The sequence below is a fragment of the Rissa tridactyla genome, chromosome 7 (genome assembly GCF_028500815.1).
Source record: "Rissa tridactyla isolate bRisTri1 chromosome 7, bRisTri1.patW.cur.20221130, whole genome shotgun sequence".
NCBI classification, from domain to species: domain Eukaryota; kingdom Metazoa; phylum Chordata; class Aves; order Charadriiformes; family Laridae; genus Rissa; species Rissa tridactyla.
Window position 1 is genome coordinate 34,004,121 of NC_071472.1, and position 25,700 is coordinate 34,029,820.

The 25,700-nt window shown below is 38.0% G+C and overlaps 1 protein-coding gene across 3 annotated transcripts; it reads left to right on the top strand.

Annotated features, from left to right (window-relative positions):
- The first annotated feature begins 380 nt into the window (after positions 1 to 380).
- Positions 381 to 23,634, top strand: SF3B1 (splicing factor 3b subunit 1). Of its 3 annotated transcripts, XM_054208388.1 has the most exons (25): positions 382 to 526; positions 6,487 to 6,653; positions 8,020 to 8,121; positions 8,819 to 8,933; positions 10,764 to 10,843; positions 12,061 to 12,228; positions 12,429 to 12,663; positions 13,456 to 13,668; positions 14,069 to 14,190; positions 14,845 to 15,042; positions 15,134 to 15,235; positions 15,967 to 16,146; positions 16,590 to 16,676; positions 16,805 to 17,075; positions 17,336 to 17,481; positions 17,569 to 17,715; positions 17,852 to 17,977; positions 18,384 to 18,605; positions 18,856 to 19,038; positions 19,134 to 19,245; positions 19,332 to 19,452; positions 19,870 to 20,001; positions 20,882 to 21,154; positions 21,644 to 21,860; positions 23,152 to 23,634. In XM_054208388.1, exons 1-25 carry the CDS (start codon positions 499 to 501, stop codon positions 23,308 to 23,310), a joined length of 3,906 nt encoding a protein of 1,301 aa, XP_054064363.1. In that variant the 5' UTR covers positions 382 to 498; the 3' UTR covers positions 23,311 to 23,634. The 3 variants fall into 3 exon arrangements, 2 of the variants coding, with proteins under 2 accessions (XP_054064363.1, XP_054064364.1); XM_054208389.1 differs by lacking the exons at positions 382 to 526; positions 6,487 to 6,653; positions 8,020 to 8,121; positions 8,819 to 8,933 and adding an exon at positions 9,751 to 10,447; XR_008467644.1 differs by lacking the exons at positions 12,429 to 12,663; positions 13,456 to 13,668; positions 14,069 to 14,190; ... (14 more) ...; positions 21,644 to 21,860; positions 23,152 to 23,634 and adding an exon at positions 10,392 to 10,447 and having other exon boundaries at positions 381 to 526; positions 12,061 to 12,096.
- The last annotated feature ends 2,066 nt before the right edge of the window (positions 23,635 to 25,700 follow it).

Here is a 25,700-nt window from a genome sequence, read left to right on the forward strand (position 1 = left end):
AGGCCTGTCCTGTTCTCCCGGCGCCTGGCGGCCGCTTCTCCCGAGGCCAGCACCTTCTCTCCTGCGGCAGCGGGGGATGCCCTGGCACCCTCCCCGCTGTCAGCCGGCCGCTCCAGGCCCGCGCCGAGCCTCCCCGCCTCAGCCCACAGCGCATCCCGGGCTGTGCCCGTTGCCCTCTCAGCCTGTGCAGGACTGACCGTTACCGGTCACCTCAGCACCCGCCGCCAGCACCCACCGCCCAGCGCCCGCCTCCGTGCCGCTCAGCCGCCCTGCCATTCGCTGGCCGCGCCGTCCATCACGAGGTGGGCGGGGCTTATCCCCCGGCCCGAAGGACTACCCAAGCGGCTGAGTGACGTCTGTTCGGCGCGCGCACTGCGCTTGCGCCAGTCGCCCGCGGCCCTCAGCCGCGCCTGCGCGCTGAGTTCTCACCGCCCCCCCTTGTAGCGGAAGTGGCGGGGCCGCGCCAGTTCCGCCTCGGCGTTGTTCGCTCTGGACAAAATGGCGAAGATCGCCAAGACCCACGAAGGTAAAAAAACCGAAAAACACCTGTAGTGGCGTCCCCTCTGCATCCGTGCCCTCGGCCGTTGTCTTTCGGCTGCGTTTCTCTCCGACTCCGGGCAGCGTCAGGCCCGGCTCCGCAGGCGGGGGCCGGGCGGGTTCGCCCCGCGGCGGGCGGGCCGGGCCTGTTTGTAATGGCGTCTTCGCTTGTGTCACCGCCATGCCCGGGCCGCCGCCTCCCGCTCGGGGGCTGCGGGGGCGGGGCTGCGGGGGCGAACCTGACTGGAGGGGGGGCTCTCGCTGTCCACGCGTGGGGGGAACGGGTGGCGGTAGCCAGACCCGGGTGGGGGATGAGGGGGGACGGCGTCGGTTAGCTCCGGTTTTGCTGACGGGGCTGGCGGCGCCGCTGGGGCACGGCTCCCTGCCGGGATCCCGCCTGCCGGTACGGAGCCGAGGCCAGGCAGCGCTTCCACGGAAGGCCGCCCGTGGGCCGCTCCTCGCCCCCGCGGCCTTGGTCCCCCCCGCCTCTGGCGCTCGCGTCGAGCCCTCGACAGGCGTTCAGTAAAAATCGCGTGTCCGCCTCCTCGGTTTCACATCGTTAACGTCGATAACACGCGTTTCTTGGCCTGGGTCCGCAGTAAACAGGAGGCCAGAGAGGGAGGGTGTTGCCCGCTGGAAGCCAGGGTGGCCCGAGCTGTTACTAAGCATCGTGTCGCCGTGTGGTGCGTACTGAGAAAAGTGCCCCGAAGGAGGGGAAAAAGCGGTTGTGAGGTCTCAAGCATTTCAACTGCCATTTTAGCACGAAGACTTCCTGCCGGCTGTGTGTTTACGTCGGAAAACTGGTCTCTGAGCGGTTTAATGAGCGAGGGCTTTCATGGGCAGTATGTTGTTATTCTCGGAGGTGCACTGTGTTCGCTAGTGCTTCCAGCTCTTTACAGTATGAATCAAAGCTTTCTTCTTGGACGATGTCTGTGGCTTGCCCTGCTCTTAAATATCTTCAGGCAAGGCAGAATAATTTTCTGAATTGTACTGCTTCAGTGTTTTTTGCTTTTGTGTTTTTACCCATGTTTCTGTATATGATGGGTGATCTGTTGTGTTTTACACAGCATTTACAGCTGTACACATTTACACACAGAATTTACAGCTGTAATTCACTAATCAAAAACTACCTCTGGACAGTGGTTGTACACTGTGAGGTAGGCAGGAAGCCCAGGTATTCAGTGCTTCTGGGGGTGGTAAGTTTTGCACTGGAAAAAAATTTCAAATGGAGAGGTATTATCTACCGTGGAAGTGAGGTTAAGGTAATCTTTAACACTGCAGATGGAATTTGAGTTTATGGATTAAGAAAAACTTAATTTCACCTTTTTTTTTTTAATTAAATTTGATTTTTTAGCATTTTAGAACGCTTTTGTAGAATCACAGAAATTGTCTTGTCTTGTGTTTATATGCTGTGACACGCGTAAGGCTTGTGTGAGATACTACCCAAGTGAGTGTTACGCATCACAGTGCTTTGCCTCTCATATTACCTAAAAAGCTTTAAATAATAAAATAATAGAATTTCTGTTTTTTTTTTTTTTTTAATTAAATTGCTTATGTATCGAAGCAAATGATGGTCCATTGAATTTAATGAAGACATTGACGTGCTTCCAGTTGCATGTGTTTTGATTAGTGTTGTATAAGAACAGGTTTTTAAGGGGAGGGTGTAGGTAGTTAAATAAAAAATTATGTATAACTGGGTATGATCTTTCCCAACATGGAGGTATTAGATGAACAGCTTGATTATTTTTCGTCTGAGTTCTTTCTTACTTTTTTCAGTTGCTGACTGATTTTCCAAATTGAGTTGTTTGTTACTAAATTGTCTTAGAAGATTTTTCACATCTTTGTACTGTTTGTTAAGTACTTGTTGATTGATGTGTTCAAGACACAACTTGAAGGAGATCTCAAAACAGTTTGAGATTGTTTCAGTTACATAGCTTAAGGGGGAACTCTTTGTTTTAGGCTGAAGAAAAGTAGAGTTTTAAATGGCGGCTTATAAAGCCTCAATAAAAGCTTGAGTGTTGAATGCTATCGAAGGTAGTTTTAAATTTGCAGCAGTTCTTTTCTGGCTCAGAAAAGAACGGAGATCTCCAAACAGAATAGAGAGACATAACATGTATGAGAGTGCTAAAGTAACTAGAAATAGAGCTGCACAGGGCAAGCTAAATGTGCAAAAATGTGATAAGGCATGAAAACACAGGAGCTATTTATGCTTTAAAATAGTGCTTCAGTACAGAGTCTGATTCTTCTTTTTTCATGCTGAATAATTTCTTACAGTGCAAACGTTTCAAGTGGAGCTACATGTATGGTAATGGAGTGTATATTTAGAGAAAGGCTATCATGATCTGGCTATGAGCTGGATTTTCAGTAACTTCAAATTCAAATATGTTGACTTTAATAATATTCAACATCTATGGTATGTTACAAATCAACTGTGCAAGTTAAAGTTACTTCTTTTAAAATACCAAAATATATTAAATCATGTAAAGTACAGAAAAAGGAATAATCACTAGGATACTATCCCCCTCTGCCCCGCCCCCCCCCTTTTTTTTTTTTTAATTCCACTCCCTTTATTGTTTCTCTGACTGAAGTCTGTTTATGTCCTGGTTGATTAAATCATCAAACACGTACTTTGCTTTACACAATGTATTTTTAAGCTCTGTGATTACTCTTTCTTAATTTGATTTGTATTTAAGTGCTTTGTTATATAGGGTGTGAGCTTGATCAAGGAAGGTAAACACATCTTTAATGTCAAAATAGTCTTTTCCAGCTAAATATGTGATGCTTTCCTAAACTGGCAATCAGGCTACCTCTGGATTCAAACCTTATAGACCTGGTTAAAACGGTTTTATGGCATGTCAAACGCATGTTCTCTTCAGAGTGCTTAATTTAAACTAGGACTTAGAGACTGCATGACATTAGTTGAAAATTTTGGTGGCCGCAAGTGGGGGTTTGTTAACCCTGTAGACTCTATGCAGACTTTCTTTTATGGTATGGTTAACACAGTAGGTTTTTCTGTAAGAAAATGAGAATGCTTCTTAGTCTGCAAACAGTTGTAATTTAAAGGAGAGGGCCAATAATAGATGAGATCTGTAACCTCTTCAGTAAGTATAGCTATTTTTAAAATAAAATGAGAGAACAAGGCCTTAGTATGTAAAGTGTTGGTAAGAATTATTGATAGGAAAATATTTTTTAATTAATGCTTTTGCTGCAGAAATCCCACAGTTGTTTAATAGATTCTGTTGATGGTGGTAGTGGTGGAAGCCTACGCACAAGCAAATCTCTGTGGCCCATCCTGCATGGCAGGGTACTTACCGGTGGGTTGTCTGAGCTGTATGGTCAGGTTGATTCGGTGGACAGATGATGGAAAGGCTTTTGCATTGTAGGCAAGATCTGTAGGCTTTTTTTGTGGTGAAGTTGCTTACAGCTATGGATGCACAATCAGGACTTACTAAAGAGGCAGTGTGTTGTTCTAGTAACTGTTCTTAGGAAATTCGAAACACTGTCATTGTCATAAAAGCGCTTGGTGTTACTAGTGTTGTCCTTGATAGCAGTGGAAGCTTCAGGTATTCGCTTTCACTCAAGTGCTGCATTGCACCAGGCTGCAAGAGGAGTCAGGAACTTGGATCTGTTCTTTGGAAGAAACAGAAATAACTAAAAAAAAAAAAAGTGAGAAAAGTATTTGAGTTGTATCAGTTCCATAACCATGCCATGGGGCGACTTCACAGAAATGGAATACCTTAGGATGACATTGGTAAACAAGATACATGTGGTATGCCTCTGAAGATGATCAGAGACCTCTGTGGGTGAGACAGGGATCCCTCATTCAGCAGTAGTTTCTTTCGACTGCTTCTCTAGGAAGTAACGTATTGAGGAGCAACGGGTCTTCAGTTCTGGACTCATTGGAGTCCCCTGTGCTGTGCAGGATTTTAGAGGGAGCTAAATCTACCTGGGGGCAGGATTCAGCAGGTGATCATGGCCAGCAGTGTAAGGCCTTTGTCAGGTTTCGGCTTCTCATGAGTTCAAGGCAGACACCATGAGTTTCTCTAAGGCAGAGGTGACTGTCCAAGTCACCCTTTTCTACATATCTGCAAAAGTTTGATGGAAGCCCTTTAGTGGCTGGAGCAAGATTGTCCTTATCAGCTACCATGATGTATCTTCTATGCATTAGACTGTTGATGAGTTTAGACACATACTTCTGCTGTTTCTTTCTTTCCCCACTAAACCACTGCAGATTTGCGGTCAGGTTTACTGTGCTTAAAGTGAAGTCAGTGTTTCTGCCAGTCCTGCAGGTTGTATATGAACACTTTATCCTGCTATTCTCACTCATAGCTGTGTAGCAAAGATTTGTCAGGTAAAACTATGTGTTCAGTTACCTCTGTAGAAAACATGCCTTTGTACAGTACACCAACCAAAAATCAGCAACCCGCCCACCCCCCTTTATGTCTTAGGTCCAATAATTTGTATTATCAATAATCTTACCATTAAAAAAAAAAAGTATTCTAATTTTAATTTTTGCCAGGTTTGTTAGCAGATGTTGTAGTATAGTGTCTTTTGCAAGGTATCTCGGTGGGAAAACCTTGTGAAATCTATTAAGCCTGAAAAAGAGAAACGAGCAACAATAGTAAAAAACTAGTGACTAGTCAAGATTTACGAGTATTTGTGAATAGAATTTCCTGTAGCTTTTGTAAATTGGCAGATTTCCCTCAAGTTAATGTAGCAGGCAATACCAGCTTAGATGGGAGAGGATGAATCACAGAATTGTTGAGGTTGGAAGGAACTTTTGAGACCATGTAGTCCAACACTCCTGCTCAAGCATGATCCTTGGTATTCCTCCAGCCATGAAATGCAGCTCTTGGGTATTTTTTTGGCCATGAAAACCAATTGTTTGATCTACTGAAATTCACATTGTATGGATAATTGTCGTTGCATATCTATTGAATCAAATAAAATAAAATTCAGATGGAAACAGTAAAATTTTTTGTGGAGTTAGCTGTACCTTAATATACCTACATCACAACTATATTTGTTGAAGACAGCTGGATTACTGTAACTTGCTTTCTTGTTGCATTACAACAGGTAGGAGGAAAGCATGGTTCAATTTGGTTCCTTGTTTTCTGGGCTAACAAGTTCATGTTCTTTCCAAAAATACCAAATTCCTAAGGTCAAACATGGCCACCAGAGTTAATTAAAGTTAGACCCTAATACGTTAAAAGAATGACAAAGCTCCCATTCGTCCTGTTTGAAGGGTAAGCTTTTATTATCCAGAAGAATAGTAGACTCCTCAAAGATGGTGATGCAGGCAGGAATAGTCATAAGTGAATAACATTTGAGTTGCCAGAGTTTCTAACTTTTTTTTTTTTTGCTAACTTGGTATCCAGTGTCATATTAGAGTTGTTTCTCTTTTTTTTTGTTCAAAGATAATAGAGCTTTGCAATTTGTTTGATAACGCAATACAGTGTGGTTTTGTTAAATGTTCTCAGTTTTGACAACTCATGCAGTAGCTCTTTTGAACAGATTTGTTTAAATTATCAAAATTGGTTTGTTAATTGGTGATAACATTTTGAAAGGCTTTTTTAATGAGAGGATTACATTCGTTGGGAAAGTGTTGGTTAGTGTAGTGTTGAGAAATGTTACTGTGGTGTAAATTACCTTCTCTGTTATCTCTGTTGGAAGATGAGATATATTCGGGTTTGCTTTAGGCCATACAATTGAAGTAGTATGTGCTGGATAATGTTACAACTTAAGGAAAAGTTACTTATGAGTGTGGGTTTTATAGTTTTATGTGTCATATTTGTTTATTTCTTTAGAGATAATCTTTTAAATTCGGTGAAAATCTCCGTTGGCTGTATGTAGTAACACAAGTATTACATTTTGATAGTAACATGAATATTACGTTTTGTGTGTATGTGTAAAAAAAGGCCTGATTTTTTTTTTGTGTCTCTACCGTAGATATTGAAGCACAAATTCGAGAAATTCAAGGGAAGAAGCCTGCTCTTGATGAAGCACAAGGAGTAGGCCTTGATTCCACAGGATATTATGATCAAGAAATTTATGGTGGCAGTGACAGCAGGTTTGCTGGATACGTCACTTCTATTGCAGCAACTGAATTGGAAGATGTAAGTGATTTTATTAATTGTTTGTTTAGGGCATGTATTCTAAGTATTTTGGAATTAATTTTGAGTAATTTTTAACAGCAGTTGCTGAAGTAAAAGCAGTTACTGTCTTTAAAGCCATACTGGGCCAAATATGGCTATCTGGGAAGCTCCTGAGTTCTAAGTCTGGCTTGTACTTCATGAATTGTGCTTTTAAAGTCATGTAGGCCCAAGCAGGAGGCAAGAAGTTGTGGCCTGGCACTTAGTCAGTGTTAGCCTTGACTAGAATAATTAACTTTGTTCTGTTGTTGCTGCCAAGAAGAAAAATTATTGTGAAAAAAAAAATTAATAAGACTTGGGCCAACAAACTCAAGTAACTATTTTAAGGTTCCTATTTCTACTTCATTTCAAATTTCGGAGCAATTTTTGAGAATTGGCTTTTCCACTATATTGTATTCTCCTTACGTCTTCTGCTTGTAGGATTTCTTTGTGTTAATTTCTAATATTAAATATTTGTAGGATTTCTTTGCGTTAATTTCTAATATTAAATATTTGACCATATTTTCTGTTGCAGGAGCAGTCAGAAACTGCAGTTCTGACCATAAATACATAGGCAACTACATATTACACTGAGTGAATTGTATTTTTAAGAGGAAGATTGTTGTGTTCAGTTTAGTACTAGTTGATTTTTATTTTTTTTTTTAGTGATGTACTATGTGTCATTCTCAGACTTCTAAGAATTCTTTAATTAAAAATTTCCACTACAGGGTGTCACTGAAATTAGTTCATAGTTTTAAGAGCAGTTTTTCTCTTGGGTTGCTATAAATTATTGCACAGAAAGTGACCGCTGATATGAGGAAATGGCAAAAGCATCTTGCACATTCTGAATACTTGTTATTGCCATTGTGATTGAGAAGTTATAACTAAATTAACATTAATATATTCCTGAATTTTTGAGAATTGTTTCTGAAGCTTTTTTATAGTGTTATTTATTGAAGCTTTGTTCTATGTCTGGTTGGCTTTTAAGAAAAAATGGTTTGAATTTCTGTGCACCAGTTTTTGCTGCCAACTAAGGAGCTGTATCAATAGTGCTAATATGAAATACGGACTTTTTGTATAACTAGTGTAGACAGCATACTTGATTGAATGTAGCATATTGCAGAATACTTGTCTTGTGAAGAAAAAGATATCTTTTTGGTGATGTGGGTAGGTTTATCTGATTCATCAGTTTAGGAGTAATTAACTATATGAAAAAACTTCCTAAAATTTGTAATTAACTATTCTAGTTGTCCATTTTCGTCTTTTCAATGACCACAGTGTGTGAATTTGACATTATTTTATCTAAATGTAATAGCAACATGACATATTTGCCATGTCTTTTTACTGACAGGATGATGATGACTACCCTTCTACAAGTTTGCTTGGCCAGAAGAAGCCAGGGTACCATGCTCCAGTGGCATTGCTTAATGACATACCACAATCTACCGAACAGGTACATCTTAATTGAAGGCACAATAAATACTGTTGTAGGTATTGGGGAAAAAAAGTGTTGAAGTTTTTCGAGATCAGGTCTTGTCTTCTGGAAATACAAGATATATGTAAAGAGCTATGGTATTTTAATTTTGCTGTAAGCTTTGTTACTGCTTTAGTTTAGAATTCCACAGGGTGATTAAAAATCGGCACTTCTGCATGTAAAAGTAAGGTGGGCATGTATGCAAAACTATTAAAAAATTTTTTTTGGTAGGTCAGATACTTCAAAAATGAAAATAACTGTGAAACTTAATGTCCTTTTTACTTCTATTTTTGTAAAGAAAATATAATGACTTAGGTTTTATATTCTTGGAGCATTTTTCTGTGAAATTCAAAGGCATAGGAAGTAGCATTAAGTCCTCCCACAAAATGAAGGGAAAAGTTTGACAGCATGAAGCACTTTGCTAACAAGTGAACAAACTTCTGACGAGAATTTGCTACTTTATTTCATATGAAATTCCATGTTTAAAAAAAATAATCCGGTTAACAGAAGTAAAATTTATATTAGCATAGTGTTTTGACGTTCCTGCATACTTGAGATTAAAAATAAAGTAGGCCTTTTTAGTAATACTGAAAATTAATACAGTCTTATGGTCACCAGACACTTTTCATACTGTTCTTCATGCATAGGTGACTAACAAGCTTTTTTCGGTTTTTAGTATGATCCTTTTGCAGAACACCGTCCTCAAAAGATTGCAGATCGGGAAGATGAGTACAAAAAGCACAGGCGGATGATGATAATTTCCCCTGAGCGTCTTGATCCTTTTGCAGATGGTAATTTATTTTGACTTTCCTATACCCTTTATGAAATTTGTCTTTAATTGTCTTTAGCCCTTTGATTTCTGTTGGCATGCTTATAAACTTAGTTTTGTTTTAAACATCCCCTTTTCATAGAGATTTGGTTGAAAACCTAGATGCCATATTCTTCATCTTTATAATACAAGTTTTCTTTCCAGGTAGAAGGACAAGAAAATAATGAGCCATTGCCATAGAAACACAAAGGGTTAAAGGTTTCTCTTTTCATTTTGTTTTGGGTTGTGCATTATGCTTTGTGTATTGAGTGCTCAAATTCTTTCAGTACCTTGAAAGTTTTCATTCCAAGTCATAGATTTACAGGGTTACTGCTTTTGAAATGCTATTCTCAAAATAGAGCACCTAATTCTTACCATCCTATGTAAACTTAGGTGGTATAGCTAAAGGAAACAAAAGCATATATAAGACTTTGATACTATTTATAGTTCAAGTCTGTTCTGATAATTTTAGAATGCAAGTCAGGAAAAAGGGGTATTAGTGGGTCTGACAGTTTCTTGAGGTGAGTGAGTTTCACATGTGGCAATAAGGTGCCTGTTGGCTTAAAATTAGTAGCTATTTTGCAGGTTTTACAAATTAGAATTTCAGCCTGCATGAATTAATAGGCATATTAATTATTTTACTTGCTTAATTGTAATTGATATAAACATGTATTGTCAGAATTCACAGGCCCATACTAACTGTCCTTAATTTCTTTCCTACAGCAGTACTGCTATATGCCAGTCCTGTCTGCATTCTTAAGGGTGCAGTTCAACACATCCTGTGTAGATTATGGTGAAAAAGTATTCCAAAGGAAAGTCCTATCAAAGCTAGTGTCAGAATGACACAGCCAATTGGGCAATGATCTTCAGCATAGAAATGTTTAAGAAGTTTATTTTTTTCCCTAAATTATAATGCTATAACACTTGTATAGCGAATCTGCACATTTTTCTTAAAGAAAAGTGTTTTTCTTGACAAGTCTCGTTTTCATAAAGTTGGGCTTCTTGTAAAGTGTTTAAAAATTTAATTAACGCAAGATACACAGCATAAAACAACATATGGTATACAAAACCCATTACCTGTGAGTATCATTGTGGTGGTATATGTACTGTATTGCATTCAGCTCCCAATCACAATTGTACCTTGAGAAGAAAAGAGGGGGAAAGTGTCATGAAAGATTTTTTGGGGGTTTTTTGTTTTGGTTCTTATTTTTTTTTAAATGAAGCCCTTTTACAATATGACAGTAGAAGATCTGGGAGACATGTCCAAATTTGTCAAACTTATAAATGGGTCTTTATGGTAAAACATTTTAAACATTACTTAGGTATGCAATAGTTATTTATAGTCAGATAACAACTAGGATTTAACAGCTTACACAAGGTAATGTTTTGAATATAAATATCTTTCCAAAGTGTTACTAATGGTAAAGAGATAATTTTCTAGGCTTCTATTCTGCTGCTTGAAGTCAGAACTGCTGATGGAGACAAAGGCACGAAAGTGTACGTATTCCGGATTAGCAACCCAGGAACCCATCACTTCTGAAGACTCTTAACTGTGTTGTCATTTTATCATTTATATCGGCTTTAAAATATTTGTTTGAAACTGCAGTAGTTATGTTTGTGTTCAAACAGGTTAAATTGATCAGCAAACTGAATAAACGTAAGATACATGTAATTTTAAAAATTTTCAATCAAAAAGTAAAATTAAATGATCATGGAATAATATAATATTAGAGCAGGACAATAGAAGAAGTCAATAGTTTCTGCTTATCCTGTACTCATTGTGCTCCATTCCTGTTGCTGTTCTCTTCCGCAGGAGGGAAGACACCAGATCCTAAAATGAATGCCAGAACATACATGGATGTTATGCGTGAACAACATTTAACAAAAGAAGAGGTGTGTGGAGGGGAGGCTTTTCCACTTGAATTTAGTTTCATTTTACAGCCTTTGAAAGCACGTTAAGAAAGTGGGAATGTAAATTCTCTTGACTTTTTGTCTTGACTTGAAAGTCCTTTTCTTTGCAAAATCTTGTTCTTCATGTTTTGAACATCAGTAGAATTTGAAGATTAACTTTTTCAGAAACATCCGTTTTATACAATACCTAAAGAACGGGGGGAGAAATAGTCTCAATGTATTTTAATCTGGATTTTTTTTTTATAGCTCTTGGACTTTCTGTTATTAATTTTCTTTCAGAGGATGAGAGACAAAAACTGACAGTCACTGATGGGTATTCGGTGTCAAGAGATGTTTGTTTTTGTGAGCTCTGTGTAAAGGGGATCCAGGGAGGTTTTAAAAGGCTTTTGTTGAAGCACTTACAACAGATGTTGTACCACTAAGAACTCGTGTAAGGTTGACATTTGGTTTCAAATTAAAAAAAAAAGTAAAAGTACATGCTTTATTCATGGTTATTAAATTCATGACTCATTTTAATAGGTAAGAAGATATTGGTAATATCATCAAATTTCTTATGTTCCTACAATGCCATCTTGTTAATTGGAGCGAGATCTTGTAGTTCCAGTAGATTTACATCGATTTACCCTACTTGACTTACCTTAATTGAGGAATTAGTTCATAATTTTGACAATCTTACTGCACTGTTTATGGATGTCTTTTAAGTGCAAAACAGTGTGGGTTAGCGTGCTGTTTTAATAATGCAATCTCAGAATTTTAAATAAGAAATTCAGTGCTTTTTCATGTCATGGGGTAAAACTCACATGAATGCATTTTCTAACTGATCCACCTTTATTTTACTAAAGTGGAACTTGTTTGAAATGGATATGGAATGATTTTAAGGCATACGTATAAGTGACAGAAACTGATCGCACTCAAAATTCTCTATGTGTTTGTATTTGTTGTAATAATGGCTTTTACAGGAAATGAATTTAAAAAGAGCTTCCCCAAACACGTAGCTGCTCGGTCAGTATAAAAGAATTTGAAAAGAGAATGAGCTTGAAATTAAAACAGTAACTAATTGCATGTTATTTGAACAAAACCTCAAAATATAGCATAAAAAGATACGATACAGCTCTAAAATCTCTTTTAAAGGTGTCATCTGAAGAGGCCTTCTGAGAAAAATCTGTTTCTTATGTTTGTCTTTTTGTGCCCTTGAATAGAGGGAGATTAGGCAACAACTAGCTGAAAAAGCTAAAGCTGGAGAGCTTAAAGTCGTCAATGGAGCTGCATCTCAGCCACCTTCAAAACGCAAACGGCGTTGGGATCAGACAGCTGATCAGACTCCTGGTGCTACACCTAAAAAATTATCCAGTTGGGATCAAGCAGAGGTAGTAATCCCTGTGTTCATCAGTTTATCTACAGAAGATATTATTGATGCTAATCCTCTTAAATTTCAGAAGTTTCTTACTCTACTAAAGTTTCTTACTCTAAATTTCAGAAGTTTCTTACTCTACTAAAAAAAAGTAACTAGCAATCTTTTACTATATATTAAAAGAGGTATTCATACTTTTGGTTTTGTCTTGTATAGACTCCTGGACACACACCATCTCTGCGATGGGATGAAACTCCAGGCCGTGCAAAGGGTAGCGAAACTCCTGGTGCCACCCCAGGCTCAAAAATATGGGATCCGACTCCCAGCCATACACCAGCAGGAGCCGCAACACCTGGACGGGATACGCCTGGTCATGCAACACCAGGTCATGGAGGTGCCACTTCCAGTGCACGTAAAAACCGATGGGATGAAACACCTAAAACAGAAAGAGGTATTTATGGCGAACTGTAAAGCGCATAATAAGTTTTGGTTGGTTAATTGTACAGGATTTTTTCACCTTAAGTAAACAGTAGACTCAGAAGTCGGGCAAGAAGTAATTGTATTCTGACATCTAGTGGTTGATGTGAAGTGATGTTTTTGTCTGAGTAACATTGAGTTCTGGCTGTTAGCTGAATTCAATCTGTGAAAGCAGCTTGGCTCAAAAATTGAATCAAATTTTTGTGGTATATTTAGTGACTGCTGCAGGTTGGGATTTTAATGGGTAAAGTACATAGTAAAGGAGGTCATGTTGAATTGCCTTTTGTGATATGTTTGTGTGGTGGTTTTGAGCTGTTAAATTTTTTTGAAGTGATGAGCATTAAAACAAATTTGGGAAGCATTTGCGCACCTGCCTAATTTGAATTAGGCGTATGTGTCAGAGAACAATGAAACACCATTGTTCTTTAATGTTTTTACCAAGGGAGTACGTGGAGTACTTTGTCCAATTTCTAGAGTATCTCTTGTATTTTTTAGAATTTTTTCTATTTATGCCAAGATTCAGATAGAAGATGATGTACTTGTTTTCATAAAATGAAGTTCTATGGATGTTTTTAGTGTAATGTCTGTGTTTTTTCAGTGTTCATGAAAGTAGTCTTTACTTCTTGCCTAGTGTATTTGTTTGTTTGATACTTGTTCGTTTGTGTAGAAATGAAGTCGAGATATTGAAAATGGGTTTGGATATTGATACTGTGGTTGGAGTATATGCTGTTCAGCTTTCTGCAAAAATTGTCTTGTTTTTCTGTAGATACGCCGGGACATGGCAGTGGATGGGCTGAGACACCTCGTACAGATCGAGGTGGTGACTCCATTGGTGAGACACCAACCCCAGGAGCAAGTAAAAGAAAGTCACGATGGGATGAAACACCTGCTAGCCAGATGGGCGGCAGCACTCCTGTTCTGACACCTGGCAAAACGCCCATTGGTACACCAGCTATGAACATGGCAACTCCTACACCAGGTAGGCCCAGTCCATTCTCTAAGGCTTCACTTTCTTCTGTGGAAATGGAAGCATTTACCTTTATATTGCATTTTGAAATAGACTTCTGCCTAACACATTCTCCTGCCTGTATGAAAACAGTCAGTATATGCTCAGTTTACCATTTTTAATGCCTGCGGCAGCTCAGTTCTGTAGGGGGAATCTAGACTAAGGTTATATGTCAGTTCCTGTTCAATTTAGTTGGTGAAAAATGATAAAAGGCTCTCTAAAAGTTTGATATCTTAATGGCTACAGATTTCAAGTACTATGGAAACTTTGGCTCAGGAGAGCATTTAATGGTTAAGTAAACAAGTCATCTCCTGCATGCAGAAGATAATTTTTTAAAATCCTTTAAAAACTTTTTTTATTAATTTGAGTATAGGTCATATCATGAGCATGACTCCAGAACAGCTGCAGGCTTGGCGTTGGGAAAGGGAAATTGATGAGAGAAACAGACCACTTTCTGATGAAGAGTTGGATGCTATGTTTCCAGAAGGATATAAGGTAATTTATATGGATTAAAATACAGGAGACCATGATGGGTTTTTTTTCTGCCAGGGGACACTGAATTTTATGGGTTTTTTTAACCCAAGTTTTCCCAGAAGTAAAATGTTTCACATTAAGTATTGATTATTGATTGTAGACATTTGTTTGATTTCGTTGCTGATTTATTGTAAATCCATTAGAAAGGGAGAGCTGAAGGCGATATCAAAGGCCAGGTGCTCCTCTGCTTCTCAATGTTGGGAATGCCTGTCAAGGCCAGAAATGAGCTCTGAATGGACTGATAAAAATACTGTGTCCTGATGTGGAAAACCATAGAAGAAGGTCAAAAATTCTAAGTCAGCAAGTATGCTGTGTTGATACAGATATTGAAGTGCTTCTTTAATACTTTGTAAAGAGACTTCAAAGTTTATTATCCAAGCTCTCAGCAATGGAAGTGAGCTTTCTTAGGAAATAACATCGGTACAGGATAAGCATGAATACAGACTGTCATCGTCAATTAACTTGTATTGCTGTGAACATGGGATCTAAAGTATGCGATAACACTCGCACAAATCCCCAAACAAGTAAAACAGAAGTTTCATAATGTTTTGTATCTGATGCCTTCCTCTCTTTGTATCTGTTGTGATAAGTTACATTTTGTTTGTTCTTCTGTAGGTTCTTCCCCCACCAGCTGGTTATGTACCTATTCGCACTCCAGCTCGTAAGCTTACAGCAACTCCGACACCTTTGGGTGGTATGACTGGATTCCACATGCAGACAGAAGACCGGACTATGAAGAGTGTTAATGACCAGCCCTCTGGCAATCTTCCATTCTTAAAACCAGATGATATCCAATACTTTGATAAACTGCTGGTAAGTGAGATTTCATTCATTCTGATTAAAGTTTCCTGATTTCTTTTGAATATGTAGCAATGCTTTTTTATTTGTCTGTAATTATTTGTAGGTTGATGTTGATGAATCAACTTTGAGTCCTGAAGAACAGAAGGAGAGAAAAATAATGAAATTACTTTTGAAAATAAAGAATGGCACACCTCCCATGAGAAAGGTAAGATGAATTGTCAGGTGCATTTATGTAATTCCATTTTTTAAAAAATCTGCATTTGTTTTCAGTTTTAGTTTCAGTTGCCCATGGGATTCTCTTTAAGATAATATCCTAAACTTTTGTATCTGTTTAGTGCTTTCTTCTTCTACATCTGTTTGGCTCTTTGTCATTCCATGTAATTTAGTATTGCTGCTCTTTGTACAGTAATGTCAGTCACTAAATAATATATGGCTTATATATTTTTTCTTTTTTACAGTTATGAGAAAATAGATTTATAGTGCTTTTTGCTTACAGGGCTTTGTAATTTTCTAGATTGTGCTGCTTCCACTCAAATTAGCAGTGTAGCTCTTAGTTAAGTTTCAGCATTACACATCTTGCAATACTTCAGCAGTCTTTTCTGCACAGTTTTCTGTAAATTGATCATAATACCAAGCTGACTGGATGCAAGTAAGTGCTGTACAAGCTACTTTTTAGATGGAGCCATTCTTAATGTTAGACCAGAAGGATTTTTTTTTTAAATTGAACATCTGGAAGCTAACGGCAGGGTGTTTCGCATTCATTTTTAAACAGATCAGTGTAAAATTGTTTGAAGTAGTTTTGCAGTGGTAGGAGCAAGTATTTTGAAGCCTATGGTTACAGTGAATTATGTTTTAACTTGGTTATTGTCTACCTGTTTTGTGCTTGTCCAGTGTTGTTTCCTTAGTTTAACTGATAAGCTGTTTGGTTTTGTTTAGGCTGCATTGAGACAAATTACTGATAAAGCTCGGGAATTTGGAGCAGGGCCGTTGTTTAATCAGATTCTGCCCCTGCTCATGTCACCGACACTTGAAGATCAGGAGCGTCACTTGCTTGTCAAAGTCATCGACAGGATTCTTTACAAACTGGATGACTTGGTCCGACCATATGTCCACAAGGTCTGTTGAAGTTTACTATTTCATCTTTGACTTGCTTTTTCTGATCATTGCTGGGAGAAGTGTATATTTTATTTGCATATCAGAAGAGGATGATACCATGTTTTTTTAACTTAATTTGCTTTCATATTTCTTCTTAAACCAAAATTTAAGTTCTTGTAGTGTAATCAGAGTGTGGGCTTTGTAGTATTAAGGCATAATGTAAAAATGTCATATGCACACATTGGGTTGGGAAAGGGGAATCTGATCGGATCTAGGCAGTGTCTCTGGGACAGATCCTTTAGAGACAGAGCTGTAAAAACAGCATAATAGACTCAGTTTTTTTCCAGTCATCGTAAAGCTTTAAGCTTGGATCAATAGAATCATTTCTGTTGGAATCCAGTAGGGCCAGAAATACTACTGAAAGTATTAATGGAAGGAAATATTAATTTGTTAATCTTCTTCAGATCCTTGTTGTCATTGAACCGCTGCTGATTGATGAAGACTACTATGCTAGAGTGGAAGGCAGAGAAATTATTTCAAACTTGGCTAAGGTAAAGTTCTGTCCTTCATTGAGGCACCAAGTTATCTTACATATAGCTGCATGTTTGTAGGCATGGCAGAAGAATTAACTGTGCTGTTCATAAATCCAATTGGTATGTTTTGTATGTTTTTCCTTCAGGCTGCTGGTTTGGCAACAATGATCTCCACAATGCGACCTGATATTGATAACATGGATGAATATGTCCGAAATACAACAGCTCGAGCCTTTGCTGTTGTTGCCTCTGCTTTGGGCATTCCTTCCCTGTTACCCTTCTTGAAAGCTGTGTGTAAAAGCAAAAAGTCCTGGCAAGCTAGGCACACTGGCATCAAGATTGTACAGCAGATTGCTATTCTTATGGGTTGTGCTATCTTGCCTCATCTCAGGAGCTTGGTTGAAATTATTGAACATGGTAAGTTCTGCTCTCCCAGGCAAAGATACTTTTTTTCAATTCACTTTATGTTTGGGGAAAATTTTCATACCCCAGTGAGGCACAGTGATAGTAAGGTCCTTGTTTTGTGTGTTCTTTTGAGAAACAGTTCAGCTGACTCTGAAAGAGGAATAGTGGTTCAGTTTTCCTGAAAATAAGTTAGTCCTTTTTATACTGCCGCTCTGTTTTTGTTATTTTGAACTTATGTCACAAGAAGTGTATTAAACGCTATTCTCTTGCAGGTCTGGTGGATGAGCAGCAGAAAGTTCGCACCATCAGTGCTTTGGCTATTGCTGCTTTGGCTGAGGCAGCTACCCCCTATGGTATTGAGTCATTTGATTCTGTTCTGAAGCCTTTATGGAAGGGTATACGTCAACACAGAGGAAAGGTATATCTAAAATACTTTCTTTAATTTAACTGAAATGGATGTATATCTTCTGTAACTCATTAGAGACATATTTCTGCATTTAAATAGGGTTTGGCTGCGTTTTTGAAGGCTATTGGTTACCTGATTCCACTCATGGATGCTGAGTATGCAAACTATTATACCAGAGAAGTCATGCTTATCCTTATCAGAGAGTTCCAGTCTCCTGATGAAGAGATGAAAAAAATTGTGTTGAAGGTATGTCAGAATGATTGTTTAGCATTAATATTGAATATGTATATTTTTCCTTTTCTTACAAAAAAACAAACCAAAAAGAAAGCCCACCCCAAACCCTGCACAGAATTAAAATTGTTGGATTTTTATTTCCTATCAGGTGGTAAAGCAATGTTGTGGTACGGATGGTGTGGAAGCAAACTATATTAAAACAGAAATCTTGCCACCTTTTTTCAAACACTTCTGGCAGCACAGAATGGCATTGGACAGAAGAAATTACAGACAGGTATTTTTTTTTTCTTAGTTGGAATATTATTTAAAGTGGAACAAAATCCACATTAGAATGTTCATTCAGGCTAGATACTTAATTTTGTCTTGTATGTCCTGAAAATGAATTTTGTTTGGACTAGTGATTCAGAAGTTGCATAGCTAGAAGATTCACGGGTTCTTAGGAGGCTATCAAGACATTTTACATCTGTGAATATGAGTCTACATCAGTTGCAAGGTGGGGCAGTTCACCCCGTTTGTGTTGTTTAAAACATTGGATGATTATTCTAAAGGTAAAAACAGTTGTTTGTAGTGGACTTAACATGCATGATGCTGTTTCTCCTCTTCAGACTAGGGAAATTGTTTTCAAGTTGTAGAAAGTAGATTTTAACAATGCCTGCTTACCTAACATTTGTATATTTCAGTTGGTTGATACAACTGTGGAGCTGGCAAATAAAGTTGGAGCAGCAGAAATTATTTCTAGAATTGTGGATGATCTGAAAGATGAGGCTGAGCAGTACAGGAAAATGGTCATGGAAACAATTGAGAAGATAATGGGAAATCTGGGAGCTGCAGACATTGATCATAAACTGGAAGAACAACTTATTGATGGTATCTTGTACGCCTTCCAGGAACAGACCACAGAGGTATGGCCAAGGGTATTATGTATTTGGCTCACTTTAATTGTAAGCCAGCTCACTGTTAGTTATACAGAAATGTATGCTTCTAAGTTAGATTTTTAGAATTCTTTTTTAGGTGTCAGTGCTCCTATCAATGAACTCCAGAAACGAGCTCTGGAATGTTAGCATTTTAATAGCAGTTTTAGATGATGTCAGCTTTAATTAAAATGTAGTGTTCTTGTTGGTCTGATTTTCCTTTGTTGTTTTTTACACTCAGGATTCTGTGATGCTGAATGGTTTTGGCACAGTGGTTAATGCTCTGGGCAAAAGAGTAAAACCCTACTTGCCACAAATCTGTGGTACAGTTTTGTGGCGTTTGAACAACAAATCAGCTAAAGTTAGGCAACAGGCTGCTGACCTGATCTCTCGTACTGCAGTTGTCATGAAGACTTGTCAAGAGGTATGGTGTTGACTTCTACCAAGTTTGCTGTAGTATGTCATAGTAATGAGAGGGGGAAAAAAAATTAACTTCTGAATCTTTTTACTTGCTTGTAGGAAAAACTGATGGGACACTTGGGTGTTGTGCTGTATGAGTACCTGGGTGAAGAATATCCCGAAGTACTGGGCAGCATACTTGGAGCACTTAAGGCTATTGTGAATGTTATAGGTACGTTTGTGTATTGATAACATGGCTGTCCAAGAGCACAATGAAAAGGCATTATAAAACTAAATATGCCTCTTTGATTTCAATAGGTATGCACAAGATGACACCACCGATCAAAGATCTGCTGCCACGACTTACACCTATTTTGAAGAACAGACATGAGAAAGTACAGGAAAACTGTATTGATCTTGTTGGGCGTATTGCAGACAGGTAAGCTGACTAATGATAAAATATTTGACCCTCTGTGTGGGCAAGTATTGTAGCAAAAGCTAAAATTGAGTACCAGCTTTTGCATCTGGGTATTTATTGTTGTATCTTGTTATTTCTTAAGTTGTGCACGAAGCTTAAGATGAGATATTTAGTAGACAGTCTATGGAACGCATTATAACTATATTATTTTGCAAACACTTTGTAAGACGTATGTTGTCCTTTTATGCACACTTAGAATGCACACAATATAATAAATTTTGATACATTGTAAACCAGTGAGGATCTAATGTTAACAGATGCCTAATGGAGGAAATTGCTTAAGCAGTATACCTTTATTGATAGCAAATTAATAGGTGCTGCAGTTTATGTGGTTTTACTAACATCACTGAAGAGGTAACTCATTTTATTCTCTTTCAGAGGTGCAGAATATGTTTCTGCAAGAGAATGGATGAGGATCTGCTTTGAATTGCTTGAATTATTAAAAGCTCACAAGAAGGCTATCCGAAGAGCCACAGTGAACACTTTTGGTTATATTGCAAAAGCTATTGGGTGAGTTGTTTTAGTGCTAATCTGCTTCTACACACAGTTACTTAACGTGATGGTTGTGAGTTTTCTGGTGAGAAATATTCTGACCTCTCTACATTTAACATGGTAAATGTGTAGACTTGATTTTACTCATTTTGTAGAAGGAGAATACAGACACCTATTCTACATTAGCATGGGGTGCTGCACTTAGGAACTAAACTTGAAGACTAGCAAGGTTAGACTAATTTGGTAGTAAGGGCTGTTTGTCTCATGGATTTTTGATACCGTGGTATGCATTCAGACCCTCTCTGTATTCTTTTATAAGCTCTCCTTTAAGTACTCAATCTCTCTTCTCTTCTTTTTCCCCAAATTAATACTTTTATTGATTTGCAAAGGATTTTTTTGCCACTAAGGTGTTACTGCGTATTGGCAGATTATAGAAAGAAGCACAGTTCCCATCTTTATGCATATTCTTAAATAAGTGACTGATTACTGACTTAATGTACATACAGTACGTAACCAAGGAATGCCATAACTGCATTTATCTATACAGGACATTGCCTATTTCTGTCAATGTGTGTGGTTTTATACGACTTTGTAATTACCTGTGGGATCAGAGTAATAGTGGGGAGGCTACTGCTATCCTCCAGAGTTTACAAGAGGAAGAACAGAAGGCAGGAAAAAAGCTAAGTCTACAGAAAGTAAAAAACGTTGGTTATGAAAATAAGATTGTGCGGTTGCTTAAGCTGGTTTACAGTTTTGGGGCTTACGTTGTTTCCTAGTTACCTAAACTTTTTTGAGGGCTAGGCCATGCTTTTCTGCCACTTGCTGTTTGAAACTCAACTTATTTTATCCAAATTCTCACTGAATCTGTTGACGTGGATGTGCATGTTATCTCTTCCAGACCTCACGATGTATTGGCTACACTGCTAAACAACTTGAAAGTACAGGAAAGGCAGAACAGAGTATGTACTACAGTAGCAATTGCTATTGTAGCTGAAACATGCTCACCTTTCACAGTGCTGCCTGCACTCATGAATGAATACAGAGTTCCAGAACTGAATGTCCAGAACGGTGTGCTAAAATCTCTTTCTTTCCTGTTTGAATACATTGGCGAGATGGGAAAAGATTACATCTACGCTGTTACACCGTTGCTTGAAGATGCTTTAATGGACAGGTGAGTGCACTACTTTCTATCAGTTAGCCATACAGTTACAGTTAGTCATATATTTTAAGTATATAGCTAGGTCTTAACGATAGCAAATACGCGTATTGTCCTTATTTGCTAAAGATGTTAAGAGACCAGCATAATTTGGAAGCCATTGTCTGCAAATAATTCATATTATATACCCCTATTTTACTAATACTTTTGAATATTAAAATGATACAAGCATCTTAAGTGAGCCAAGACTTTTTACATTCAAACTGCTTTTGATAACTTCTATTGTTAGTACTTTGGCTGTGGAATTAAGAGTGCAGTAATTTATCAGAAAACTCATCTTTTTTCAATTTACTGATTTTTGTTACTCTGCCTCTTGCTGTCAGTCAATATGGTTAAAAGTATATATTAGTGCTTTAAAAAAAAAAGTGTTACTGAAATATTACGCTTGTCCAATCATGTTGCTTCTAAGTATGATTTATTAACAGCCCATTGATCTCTTTGCAGGGATCTTGTACACAGACAAACAGCCAGTGCCGTGGTGCAACATATGTCTCTTGGTGTTTATGGGTTTGGCTGTGAAGACTCTCTTAACCATTTGTTAAATTACGTATGGCCTAATGTGTTTGAAACCTCTCCTCACGTCATTCAGGCAGTTATGGGGGCTCTGGAAGGCCTCAGAGTTGCTATCGGTCCCTGCAGAATGCTGCAGTATTGTTTACAGGTATGTCCTTGTGTTTGCTGGGATAGCAGAGACAGCAATTATCAGGCAGGACTTCTTTCCAGGAGACAAAAAAGTCAACTGAAGATGACTTGCAGCAAAGGAAAAGTGTGGCTTTTTGTCTCTATTAAAGTATTCTTTAAACATGCCATTCTGTACCAAGGATTTCAATAATTGAAATATGCGGTAAACAGAGATTTTGGTATAGTGAGATAGCTGATTACATTGAGGGACTTGCATAGAAGTGGCAGTTCACTTAGAATACGAATTGGCTAAAATATCCTGGCATTCTAACTTGTAAAATGGAAGCATCTCACAAATTTTGAGGACACTAATGACTGGGGAATAAACTAATAGTGCAAGGGATTATGAGAGCAACTAACAAGTAAGATAAATGAATGAGTATAGGCTTAATATTGAATCAACATTATTTGTCATTAGCTGAGAAAAATACTAAGACATTTAAAACTGTGCAAGAGGGAAGCACTAGAAACCAGTGCTTTGATCAGAATTTATACCATTACATCAACACTAGTCAGCTCAGCTTCTGTAAATGTGTATGTGGTGGTAAAATCTTGAAGGCTCCTTTTCTGGGTAATTGCACATAACAATTCTTGCTGCATTGGCTATAGAATCCAAACTCGCATAACTAGTGGGAAGCAAGGATGAATGTAATGCAGATCAATGTAGAGAAGGTGTGACAGCATTTTATTATTTGCAGATACGGAATTTCACTGTGATTTCATTGTGTGTTGTTTTTTTTTATGTGGGGGGCCTCAGCATAAAGATGACATGAATAGGACGGTGAAAGAAGTCTCTTGCACAGTATAGTTTTTTGCAAATACTAATTGTATATTCTTATTATATAGAACTTTTTCTAGAGCTTTCATATTCTGCTCTTTTTTTTAATAGTAGTTTATCTAATGTATTCCTATCTAGCACTTTCTGCACAAATCACAATTAGCAGAACCGAAGATAAGACTTAGTTGAAACTAAATACACTGCAGCAGGTTTTAATTTTTATTTTAAAAGAATACAGAATGAGAAATAAATTCAGTGAAATTTCTTCCTGCAGAAAAAAAAGATAAGAAACTGTCTCTACATAACACTTTGTTACTACTTGCTAGTTTAGATAGTCAGAAAAATTGGGAATGACGCATCTAGCGTACCTTCTTTGTTATAAGTAGTGTTAGTTACTATAATTGCTTTTTAAAATGCTTATTGTGCAAAACTTGTCTGTTACTGAATTTAATCCTTAAGCTTTTAACAAACTCTGTTCTGTTCTGTTTTCTAGGGTTTGTTTCACCCTGCCAGGAAAGTCAGAGATGTTTATTGGAAGATCTATAATTCAATCTACATCGGATCACAGGATGCTCTGATAGCACATTATCCAAGAATTTATAACGATGAAAAGAACACCTATATTCGCTATGAACTTGATTACATCTTATAATCTTCTTGTTCCATTGTTTGTGTTTAATGCACAGCTGTTCTTCAATTAAACGCTTCAGATTTGATGATGTAAAATTTTAAAATATTGGAGATCAGTATAGAGCTGGTCAGAGGCAGAGCTAGGAATCCAGTAGCATGATTTTTTTAAATATGTCCTTGTTTTTTGATGTTAAACAGTTAAAGCCAGTAGTGACCAAGAAAACAGTGATTACAATGTACTGGAGGGATTTTGTTTCGGATTCATCTTTATGAAGATTTAGATTTCATTCCTTGTGTTTAAAGGGGAAGTTTATTTGAGAAATAAACATTTGTGTATAAAAACTAATTTGTGTGTGGTTTTTGGACAGGGGGCTTGTAAAACGAGTCCCTTTGGTTTAAGTATTTGTTCATGTAATAAATAGGTGGCATAAAACATTTTAACCCTTTTTGTCATCCCTTAGCTTTTGAATAAATAAGAAAAACGTACAAACTGTAGTTAATGTGTGTATCTTTGTCATGCAATAATGCAGCTGTAGTCTGGCTGATGGTTGTAGTAGTGGCAGTTTATTTTCATGGAAATCGTACTGTTTAATTGCTTCTTCCTGTTTTTGCTTCACCCACACTATCCTGGTTGTGGGGATGGGTTAGCTTGTTAAATTTTCAGAAGTTAAGCAGATTATTGTAAATGGTATATGTAAAATCAGTTGCGCAAATTATGCGTATTGATCATATTTAGTATGTTTTTTAGCATGTATGGCTGTATAAAAAGCCAAATAATATTTATAGGCCATGCTATAATTACTATAAAGAGCTAGGAAGGTAATGTCCCTGGCACCAGAGATGAGGCAATTTCTAAGAGTGTGTATGACAAAGGAAATGCTTCAGCTTGAGATTAGAAAAGCATTTTATTTCTTAATTTGTATTTTTTTTTTCTGTGCGCGTATTAAAAAGAAAAATGTCATGATATCTGACAGTAAACCACATAAACCACAAGTTTAAATAATTCTGGCAGTATTATACATTATTGTGTGTTTATAAGATAGCCAACTACTACCTTTTGTTATCAGGCACGTTGTTCGGAGAGTCCTTGATTCAAGTTGAGTCATTTAAGTTCCATCTTAGCAAGTTCAATGCGCTGTTGTTAGCTGCCTTCTCTCTGATGTTTTACATAAATGTGAGATTCTTTAGCTGTTCAGCATGTAAGAAAATTCCACCCTACGTTTCAAGGCCTAAGGTTTTGTTGGGGTCTTGGGGTGGCGCAACAGCAACTTGGGACCCTTTGGTTTATGAAGGTACTAATTTGTTAGGAAAGGAAATAAGTGACCTTTCGTCATTGTGCTTTACTCGAAAACTTACTAGGTGAAAACAGCTGGAACTTCTTGAAGCCTTTATTGCTGAACTGTTCCCTTGGAGAGTAACGTGCATTCTAGTCTATTTCTAGTGCTTTCTCATTTAATAATATTGTTTGTATTACAGATGGCTTGCCATCTTCATTTCTTCAGTAGTTCTGCAAGATAGGACCAAGCAAGTGCCAACAGAGAGCGTGGAGGGCTGGAAAAAAAGAGTTTTGAGAGACTAGCCAAAAGAGAGCTCTGAAACAGGTAGGAATTGGGCGGTGGCTCATGACTTCTAGATGTGTCTTAGGAAAATAGTTATTTTATAAACAAGTCAAATAATAAAAAATTTCTAGTAAGATGCAGGGGAGCAACTTCAGCTTGTTCTCATTTATCTAAGAATACTGACTTCCATTTTTGTTTTGCCCAAGGGCAAAAAGTTTTGGGGAAGGAAGTAAAGCGAGTATCTAGATATGAACGTGTTTCTTTTCCGGTACAAATTAAAATCAGTAAGGAATGGGAAAGTTTTACTCTGAGGTTGGGGCTGGTGCTCACCTGCAGACTTCTGATTCTGGACAACACAGCGCAAAGTGTTTAAATGAATGGAAAGATTGGGTCACTGCTATTTAAATGCCATTAATAAATAATTGTGCCATTAATATAGAAAAATAGACTAGGCTAAGTGAACAAAACATCTACTTCTGCTGTTTAACTGCTTGTTTATAAAATGGGAGACATGCTGTGGCTTGGCAACTGAGTAGTTAACCTTGCTACAGAGTTACTGTGTGGTGTTTGCTAAATACAGGTACAAGCATGAAATCAGAAGGTCCACAGAGTCTCTCAATCTTCCCTATTTAGGTTTCTTTGTAGAGGGAACCCAGTGTTCCTTCCCAGCTCCCCCCCACCCTTTGGATTTACATACAGCTCCTAACTTCAGGTAGTTGCGAAAGAAACTGTGGTCAACAGCCTCACTGACAGCCCCGATTATTCTGACCAGGCTCATCCAGTATGCGGAATGAGGTGAAGGGACCTACAGGGAAAAAAGGTATGTGATTTTTGTATGTATTTTTCTTTTAAA